Here is a 10,287-nt window from a genome sequence, read left to right as displayed (position 1 = left end):
TGCTCCTTAAGCATGCACCCACAGAAACCGGGGACCCTCGCATCCATGCTGACCCTTGCCCACCGGGGCGCTCACTGCTCATGTGATGCCCACACCCGGAGGGTCCTGGGGTGGAGAACACGAGAGGGGCCGGCTCAGGCATTGCCCAGCGGGGCGGCGGCCCACGGACCCAGCACCCAAGGGCGGCCAACGCCAAAACTCTCTCCCTCCTCCTCTTCCTCAATCTCGCTCTCGCTCTCTCCCAGCCCGGCTCGTTCTCTCTCTCTCTCTTTTTTTTTTTTTTGCAAAAGGAGGGGAGAGGGGGTAAAAAAATGCTGCACTGTGCTGCGAGGCCGGTGAGTGAGCGGCGCGGGGCCAATCAGCGCGCGCCGTTCCGAAAGTTGCCTTTTATGGCTCGAGCGGCCGCGGCGGCGCCCTATAAAACCCGGCGGCGCGACGCGCAGCCACCGCCGAGACCGCGTCCACCCCGCGAGCACAGGCCCCTCGCCCTCGCCGCTCCGCCGCTGCCACCGCCTGTTTACAGCTCCCCCAGGTAGGTCCCCGGCCCGGGGCGCGCTGCAGCACCGCGCCGCCGCCGCCTCCTCCGGGCGGGCGGGCCCCTCGGCCTCCGGCCTCGCGCCGGGAGAGAGCCGCCGGCTGTACGGGCAGTGGGGCTGGCGCTCCCCTCCTCGCTCGGGCCGGGACTGCGCTCGCACCGCGCGCCCCCGGCGTGCTGCAATCCGGGCCGAGGCGGCCGCGGGTCTTTGTCCGAGCGGGAAGGCTCGCTCGGGCGGCTGGGTGGAGGGGTGGGTGGGTGGGCGCGGCGGGTCCGCCGGCTGGGTGGGGGCTGGGGACACGGCTCCGCGTGCGCGTGCGCGCTCGGGCCGGGAGCCGCGGCCGGGGCGAGGGCGGTGCGGCCGGCCGGAAGGGGTGGGGTCGCCGCGGCGCGAGGGCGCCTGCGCGCACTTCCTCCCCGCGCCGCCGGCTCCCGCGGGCGTGGCCGCCGCGCGCCAGCCCGGCCGGCGCTTTTTTTGAACGGGACGGGGGCGGAGCCAGCCCCGGGTGGGGAGGGGGCGGGGGCCTGGCTTCCTGCCGCGCGCCGCGGGGCCGCCTCCGATGAGCGTTTGCCTTTTATGGTAATAACGCTGCCGGCCCGGCCGCCTTTGTCCCCAATGTGGGCGTGCGCCGGCGCCCCCTGGCGGCGCGAGGCCGCGGCGCGCCGGAAGTGGGCTGGGCGGGGGCGGCCCCACCCGACCCCCGGCTCAAGGCCCGGCTCGCCCCGCAGTTCGCCATGGATGACGATATCGCTGCGCTCGTGGTCGACAACGGCTCCGGCATGTGCAAAGCCGGCTTCGCAGGCGACGACGCCCCCCGGGCCGTCTTCCCCTCCATCGTGGGGCGCCCCCGGCACCAGGTAGGGCGCCGGTCTGACCTGGGGTGGGCGGGGTAGACGGGGCGTCCCCTCGCGGGGGGAGGGCCTGGCCTTCGGCCTTCGGGGTGGCGGTCCGCGGCTCCGGGCCGGTGCTCAGGGCGCCTCGCCCCTCCCTCCGCAGGGCGTGATGGTGGGCATGGGCCAGAAGGACTCCTACGTGGGCGACGAGGCCCAGAGCAAGCGGGGCATCCTGACCCTCAAGTACCCCATCGAGCACGGTATCGTCACCAACTGGGACGACATGGAGAAGATCTGGCACCACACCTTCTACAACGAGCTGCGCGTGGCCCCCGAGGAGCACCCCGTGCTGCTGACCGAGGCCCCCCTGAACCCCAAGGCCAACCGTGAGAAGATGACCCAGGTCAGTGGCCCCGCTGGCCTTTTTTGGGCGGCCACCCCATCTTTTCTTGCTCTTCTGTGCCGCGCCCTGTCTCACGTGTTCTTTCTTCTGCCATTCTCCTAGGACTTTCTTCTCTGACCTGAGTCTCCTTTGGAACTCTGCAGGTTCTATTTGCTTTTCCCCAGATGGAATCTTTCTGGTGTTTGCCTTTCTGATTAGGTGTTTGAGGTTATAAAATGCTGTGGGTTGTAGGTACTAACACTGGCTCGTGTGACCAAGCCGATGAGGCTGGTGTCGAGTGGCCTTGGAGTGTGTATTCAGTAGGTGCACAATAGGTCTGAAGTGAATCCCCCTCCCGGGATCCCCGGCACATTTAGCTGTGTTCCTTGCACTTTTCTGCATGTCCCCAGTCTGGCCTGATCCCCTCTGGTGGTTTCCCCGAGCGTGACCTGGCTCTTCTCCCTACAGATCATGTTCGAGACCTTCAACACCCCGGCCATGTACGTGGCCATCCAGGCCGTGCTGTCCCTGTACGCTTCTGGCCGCACCACTGGCATCGTGATGGACTCCGGGGACGGGGTCACCCACACTGTGCCCATCTACGAGGGGTACGCCCTGCCCCACGCCATCCTGCGTCTGGACCTGGCTGGCCGGGACCTGACGGACTACCTCATGAAGATCCTCACGGAGCGTGGCTACAGCTTCACCACCACCGCCGAGCGGGAAATCGTGCGTGACATCAAGGAGAAGCTGTGTTATGTGGCCCTGGACTTCGAGCAGGAGATGGCCACGGCGGCCTCCTCCTCCTCCCTGGAGAAGAGCTACGAGCTGCCCGACGGGCAGGTCATCACCATCGGCAACGAGCGGTTCCGCTGCCCGGAGGCGCTCTTCCAGCCTTCCTTCCTGGGTAAGTGAGCCCGCCTGCCTTCCCCTGCCGCGGGGTGTCACCCTGTGGCCACTCCCGGAAGTCAAGTCTTGCTTGTTTCCTCTTAGGTATGGAATCCTGTGGCATCCACGAAACTACCTTCAACTCCATCATGAAGTGTGATGTCGACATCCGTAAGGACCTCTACGCCAACACGGTGCTGTCCGGCGGGACCACCATGTACCCCGGCATTGCCGACAGGATGCAGAAGGAGATCACAGCCCTGGCGCCCAGCACAATGAAGATCAAGGTGGGGGGCACTTAGCCGGCCTGGGCGCGTTGGGTGGCTCCTGTGGGCGTGCCCCTCCTTCAGGGCAGCCGGGTCCAGGATCCTCATGCTAACTGTCCCCTTCCTCCCCCAGATCATCGCCCCCCCTGAGCGCAAGTACTCTGTGTGGATCGGAGGCTCCATCCTGGCCTCGCTGTCCACCTTCCAGCAGATGTGGATCAGCAAGCAGGAGTACGACGAGTCCGGCCCCTCCATCGTCCACCGCAAATGCTTCTAGGCGGACTGTTACTTTAGTTGCGTTACACCCTTTCTTGACAAACCTAACTTGCGCAGAAAACGAGATGAGATTGGCATGGCTTTATTTGGTTTTTTAATTGTTTTTTTGTTTTTGGATTTTTTTCTTTTTTTTTTTTTTTTGGTTATTTTTTTGGCGCTTGACTCAGGATTTAAAAACTGGAACGGTGAAGGTGACAGCAGTTGGTTGGAGCGAGCATCCCCAAAGTTCTACAATGTGGCCGAGGACTTTGATTGTACATTGTTTTTTTTTTTTTTTTTAAATAGTCATTCCAAATATCGTGAGATGCATTGTTACAGGAAGTCCCTTGCCTTCCCAAAAGCCACTCCATTTCTCCCTGAGGAGAAGGGCCAGTCCTCGCCCGAGTCCACACAGGGGAGGGTGATAGAATTGCTTTTGTGTAAATTATGTAGTCCAAATTTTTTTTAATCTTCGCCTTAATACTTGTTCTTTTTGTTTTATTTTGAATGGTCTGCCATCATGGCCCCCCTTTTTTTGTCCCCTTCAATTTAAGATTTATGAAGGCTTTTGGTCTCCCTGGGAGAGGGGTTGAGGCACGGAGGCAGCCGGGGCTTTCCTGTACACTGACTTGAGACCAGTTCAATAAAGTGCACACCTTAAAGAAAAGGAGATGTGGCTTCTTGGGTGTTGGGGAGAAGGGTTGGGGTAGCAGGGACCAAGCCATTCCTACCTCAAAGGGAAGGGGGTCTGAGGTGTGTCGAGCCCTGACATCGGATAGTCCTAGGGTGGGAGATGGATAGAAGGAAATAAGGGGCCCGGCCCTTTACCTGTCTTATGTCCCCTATTTCTAAGTTCTGAGGTCTGGATGCTTCAGGAAAGTGGGACACCTGGGCTGTGTGGAAAGGGGAGTCAGGTGGTCCAGGTGCCATACCTCCTGAGGCACCGGGGCACCTGAACTTGGTGTCCCTTTGGAGTGGGGCTTCCTAGGCCACATACGTTTTTGTCATCCTTCCTGATGGGCCTGGGACACAGACCCTGAGGCTGAGGGTGGGGACCCACCTTGACTACTAGCTCACTGGAGTGATGGTTCCCACACAGCCAAAGAAGGCCCTTGCTAGGATTGTGCAGGGCAGCTCCCTGGTGGTGTCCAGGGCCTGGGATGGGGGCATGTCAGATTGGCAGAGAATGTTCCAGTTGGCTCGGGGAGGCTTGCCCAGGTTCTGGAATCTTCCTTGTGACGGGTACCTTACTGTGCACTCAGGGCCCGGTTTTCAAGTGCAGGCTTGGCCTACTCCCAAGGGCCTGCAGGGTCTGGGCTCCTGGGGGGCAGGGTCTACCTGGCACTGGAGGTCAGTTTCTGACTTACAATGCAGTGCTCCAAGGCTGGCCTGCCTGCCCTCTGCTAGAAGCTGTGACTGGGGAAAGGAGGAGGACTCCCACGCAGGGGGCCCCTTGCCCTCTATCCAGAGGGAGTAAGGTCCAGAATCCAACGCCAAGTCAGTCCAGATTTGAGGCCTGGAGGGGGCCCGCCCCTCCCTCCATTGACCCAGGGCTCCCTCGAGCACTCAGCTGTGGCCCTTGGGAATGTGGTGGCCCACTGCCTCCCATCTTACTGATGAGCAGAGACCCTCATGTGGGCAGGATGTGCCTTAGAGTCTCACGGAGTTGTGGCAGGTTGGGAGGGACGCAAGTCATTTTACTCAGTGCAAGGTGCTTGTCTCAGTCAGTGGGAAGGAGACTGTTCTAAGACCTTCCAAAACTAAACAGGAATTTGTGACCGATCCCCCCCTGAGCTCACCTTGGCAGTTCAGTACATAACCCACCCCAGCGGGGGTGTGGTGTGGGCTCCGGAGGCAGTCTTGTTCCCTCGGGGGCCCTGGGCTACCTCTCTTACCTGCACGCAACTGGGCAACTGGCCTGGAGCAGGTGGGACGGCAGTGAGCGCAGGTTGCTTCCGTCTTAGGGGCCCCGGGCAGCAGGGACTGAGATGGAAGTCCCCCCCACCACACACACACACACACCCAGGCCAGTTCCAGCTCTTGATGCCATTCAGGGGCAGTGATAAGCCCTGGACTCCGTGCTGCAAGCTTCCACCTTGGGCCACTCACTCATTTCACAAGCATTGATTGAGGGCTTGGCGTATGCTGGGCCTGCCTTCCCTCCCTCCTTCCTTCCTCTATCCAACCACCCTTTGTACCAGGCAGCGTGCCAGGGTCTGGGGGTGCATTGGAGAAGAAAGCAGATGTGCTTCCTGCCCGCATGGGGCACCCAGTGTAGCAGGGAAACAGTATCAGGCCACCAAGTGAAGGCACAAGGACTGATTGTGACAAGGAGGAGGAAGAGCAGAGGCTGTGTATGAGGAAGGACGCGGGACCCCAGGGGGATGCAGGTGCTCATGATGTTGGTCGGGGGGTGGTGTTGCAGGTGCACACCCACACTGAAACCAGCACAGTGCACCTCCATAAAACTGGGGGGGAGAAAGCCCAACAACTAAGAAATACAGATTTAAAGATTTATTTATTTATTTATTTGACAGAGAAAGACACAGTGAGAGAGGGAACACAGGCAGGGGGAGGGGGAGAGGGAGAAGCAGGCTTCCCGCTGAGCAGGGAGCCCGATGTGGGGCTCGATCCCAGGACCCTGGGACCATGACCTGAGCCGAAGGCAGACGCTTAACGACTGAGCCACCCAGGCGCCCCTGAAATACAGATTTAAAAAGGAGGAAGAAAAGCACTCATCATTTTGTCTCTTTTGAACAAAAAGCAAAATAAAGGACCCTGAAGCCGGCCGACTGGGGAGTGGGGAGCTGTCGCTCTGGAGCAGGACAGAGAAGGCTTTCTGGGGGAGGCTGGGCAGACGGAACTGTGGGCTTGCACGTCACGGACAGAGGCATGGACCGACCAGGAATGGAGACCGGGCGAATGACGACACAACCCCGAGGCGGAACGGGAGGGTGACTGGGGCCATCTGTCTTATGTAAGTGGCCTTGGGAAGTCACATCACCATCCGCGTACCTGTCTGAGCAATGGGAACACCAGTAATACCTAAGAGTGGGTTGTGAGCAGGTGCCCCATCAATCCTTTCCTTTGAAGGGCCCTGGAAGTGCAGTTGAGACACACAGATTTGGCCTGGAGAGTCCGTTAGGCCCTTCTCCTTCCCTCCCAGGCGCAGCTATAGCCATGTGCTGCCCAGCTTGGAGCAAAGGCCTCGCACCGGGAAGCCCAACCCCGCCAGGCTAGCTCAGAGGATGCTACATTGCTTCCTGCCTTCCTCCGTGCACCCGTTACGAGTCCGCGGCCGAGAGCACAGTGGCTGGCTGGCCCCGGGTCGCTGAACTTCTGTGAGAAAGCTGGACCCTAACGCCTTTGAAGCCTGGCAGATCAACGGGCCTCAAGGCTCACACCGCCATGCTGACCCCCAGCCCCCTCTGCAGCTTGCCCTACCCTGGGACAGGAAGCTCCCTGCTTTCTCAGGTGGCTGGCTCCCCCATGAGGTGACCCTGACACTGAGGCTCACCTTTCTCTCACCCGAATGTCCCTCCTCCGCAAGGCAGCCCTGCCTGGAAAGAACTGCGTCCCAACAGGCCACTCTGAGCGGAGGGGAATCCTGGTAAGTGGAGGGGCTCAGTTCCTCCCCTTCATCCTCATATTTCTTCCTGGGTCCTGGTGGTGAGGACCCAGGGAGGTTCACGGTCACAGGGCAGTCATCTTCCTTGTGGGGAAACGGGCTCAGAGGGTTACACAGCTCAGAGGTGGTGGTGGTGAGGTTTGAACATCTGCTCTGGCCCGGAATCACCCAAGGCACATGGGGGCTGGAACCATCCAGAGACCCCTGCCAAGTGCTTGATGCTTATTCACTCAGTCATTCATCATTCAACTTCTATTTGCCCTCATGGAGCTTATGGTCCTGTCCCATAGGGGCCACTGGCCCACACACGGCCATTTAAATTTAAATTCATTAAAATGAAGAATTCAGGAGCCCTTGGCTGGCTCAGTGGGTAGAGCGTGCGACTCTCGATCTCGGGGTTGTACATTCGAACCCCACACTGGGTGTAGAGATGACTTAAAAATAAAATATTTTAAAAAATGAAGATTTTTTTTTTACACCTGAAACTAATGGAACATTGTGTGTCAACCATACTCAACACAAAAATATTAATAGTCTTTAATTCTTAGAGCAGTTTTAGGTTCACAGCAAAATTGAGAGGAAGGCACAGAGATTTCTCATGTACCTGCGGCCCCCACATGTGCACAGCCTCCCCCACCCATCGACATCCCGCACCGGAATGATGCGTTTGTTACCACTGATGAACCTACGCCGACATATCATTGTCACCCAGAATCCGCAGTTTATGTTAGGGTTCGCTCTTGGTGCTTATACTGTATGAGTTTGGTGTTTTTTTGGAGTTTTTATTTATTTATTTATTTTTAAAGCAGGCTCCACGCTGGAGCCCAATGAGGGGCTTGAACTCACGACCCTGAAGATCAAGACCTGAGCTGAAATCAAGGGTCTGGACACCCAACCGACTGAGCCACCCAGGCGCCCTGGGTTTGGTGTTTTCATTGCATGGGTTTTGACACGCATCCATCATTATAGTATCACACAGTCGTTTCACTGCCTTAAAAATCCTCTGTGCTCCCGCTGTTCAGCTCTCCCTTTCCCTGACCCCTGGAAACCACTGATTCTTTTCGTGACTCCGAAGTTTTGCCTTTTCCAAAATGCACAGTTGGAATCGTACCATATGCAGCCTTTTCAGATTGGCTTCTTTCACTTAATAACATACATTTAAGGTTTCTCCATGTCTTTTCATGGCTTGATAGATTACTTATTTTTAGTGCTGAGTAATTTTCCACTGTCTGGGGGCACCTGGCTGGCTCAGTCAGTGGAGCATGCGACTCTTGATCTGGGGGTTGTGGGTTTGAGCCCCATGTTGGGTGTAGAGATTACTTAAAAATAAAAGCTTAAAAATATATATTCCATTGTCTGGATGGACTACAGTTTATTCATCACTTACCAAAGGCCATCGTGGTTGTTTCTAAGTTTTAGAAATTATGAATAAAGTTGCAATAAACATCTGTGTGCGGGTTTCCTCTGTGAAAGTCACTTTTCACCTCTGCACGCACCGTTTTAAAAGGTCATTCTGGGGGCACCTGGGTGGCTCAGTAGGTTAAGCGTCTGACTTCAGCTCCGGTCATGATCTCGGGATCCTGGGATCGAGCCCTGCGTGGAGCCCCACGTTGGGCTCTGTGCTCAGCAGAGAGTCCGCTTCTCCCTCTCCTTCTCCCCCATACCCCCACTTGTGCTCTCTCTCCCTCTTTCTCAAATAAATAAAATCTTTATTTATTTTTTCAAAGATTTTATTTATTTATTCGACAGAGAGAGACACAGAGAGAGAGGGGACAAAGCAGGGGCAGAGGGAGAGGGAGAACCAGACTCCTGCTGAGCAAGGAGCCCGATGCGAGACTCGATCCCAGGACCCTGGGATCATGACCTGAGCCGAAGACAGATACTTAACGACTGAGCCACCCAGGTGCCCAAATAAATAAAATCTTTTTTTAAAATTAATTAATTAACTTATATGACAGAGAGAGACACAGCGAGAGAGGGAACACAAGCAGGGGGAGTGGGAGAGGGAGAAGCAGGCTTCCCACTGAGCAGGGAGCCCGATGCGGGGCTCGATCCCAGGATCCCGGAACCATGACCTGAGCTGAAGGCAGACGCTTAACGACTGAGCCACCCAGGAGCCCCAATAAAATCTTTAAAAATAAAATAAAAGGTCATTCTGGCTGCAGTGGGAGGAGCTTAGGGAAGGTATAGCTCCTTCAAAAACCCTTCTGGTGGGATGAGGTCCTCTCAAAGGTGAGGACGTTGGCACTGGGGCAGGCGTGGAGGCTCTCCCGGTGGGCCTCTCCCTGCCTTGACCACCTTCAGCGGGCTCCATTCGTCCCTCACTGCAGCCTCCCGGGACCCAGAGGTTTGCTCCCTGCAGTACACTGAGGGAGGTGGGACTGGAGGGCTCTCTCTGCCTCTCCCAAGCCTCTGGGTTCTGGAGTAGAGACAACGTGGGCTCCAATCCCAATTCTGTTACTCACTCGGACCTGTGTCCTCTTCTGCAAGATGGGTAATAATAGGGCTTACCCACCAGGGTTCAGTGACATTTCCAACAAGGTCCCATGTGGAAAGTGTGAGTAATAAGCACCGGTGTGGGAACGGTTGGCCATTGTCATTTATATTAGGAAAGAGCTTTTCTCCAGACCCCACATCTAGATGAACTGGAGGGGATGGGAGACAACAGAGATCACCACCTTCCCCGCATCCTTTCCAGCCTCTACTCCACGTTTTTGGGGAAGCCACGGCCAGGTGCTCAGACCCGGCTCGGGCCAGCCAGGCACCGCAGGGCTGGGCTGGGATCAGGTGCCACTGAGAGCACTGGGAGGAAGTGTCACCCAAACCTGGAAACCACCCCCGAGTGGGTAAGAACAGTGAGGTGTTGGAACTGACTCTCCACCTTGGTTGCCTGGAGCCCACACTCAGTGGTTTCCAACCAAATGCTCCTCAGAACTGGAACACCTGGGAAATGTGGGATCCCAGGAGTTAGTTTGTGAATCGCTCCTCTGTGTTGGACACTTACATGGATCATCTCGTGTAATCAGTCATTTCGTTGACAATGGTTTATCGAGGGCCTGTTATTGCCTAGCTCTGTTCTAGTGGGGTGCGGTGTCTAAATGTGGGGTCTGTCCTGATTGCATGGGGGCCCCCAGATGTGGGGCAAAGATCACACGGATGCCAGTGGTACAGGCCACCCGAGGCAGAACAAGGGAGACAGAGGTTTATTGAATATACCTGCCACGGAGTGGCAGGCAGGCCAGCAAAGCAGAGACTGTGCCAGGAGGCAGTGGGTGGGGGCTGTTTTTAAAGGGGGAAGGTGAGGAGGTATGGTGACATAGGGCATTTTCCCTTTTTTGGTAACTGTGCCGGGTGGTAAGTAGCCCATTGGTGAGGTGGGTCACGTGGTGGGCCTGTCTGTATTCAGCCTGGGGGTCACTGTGGGCCCTTTCTACATTCCATCACTCAAGCCTGTTTGCCTAACAGCGGCCTCTTCCCCAACAGTGGCCTCTTCCCTGGG

The 10,287-nt window shown here is 57.2% G+C and overlaps 1 protein-coding gene across 1 annotated transcript; it reads left to right on the top strand.

Moving 5' to 3' along the window:
* The first annotated feature begins 389 nt into the window (after window positions 1-389).
* Window positions 390-3,827, top strand: ACTB (actin beta). Its single transcript, XM_036075969.2, has 6 exons — window positions 390-532; window positions 1,265-1,393; window positions 1,533-1,772; window positions 2,220-2,658; window positions 2,745-2,926; window positions 3,039-3,827. Exons 2-6 carry the CDS (start codon window positions 1,271-1,273, stop codon window positions 3,180-3,182), a joined length of 1,128 nt encoding a protein of 375 aa, XP_035931862.1. The 5' UTR covers window positions 390-532; window positions 1,265-1,270; the 3' UTR covers window positions 3,183-3,827.
* Window positions 3,828-10,287: the final 6,460 nt, after the last annotated feature.

This window comes from Halichoerus grypus, chromosome 6, assembly GCF_964656455.1.
Source record: "Halichoerus grypus chromosome 6, mHalGry1.hap1.1, whole genome shotgun sequence".
NCBI lineage: Eukaryota > Metazoa > Chordata > Mammalia > Carnivora > Phocidae > Halichoerus > Halichoerus grypus.
The sequence above is the reverse complement of the archived record's forward strand: the minus strand, read 5'-3'. Positions and strand labels throughout refer to the sequence as shown.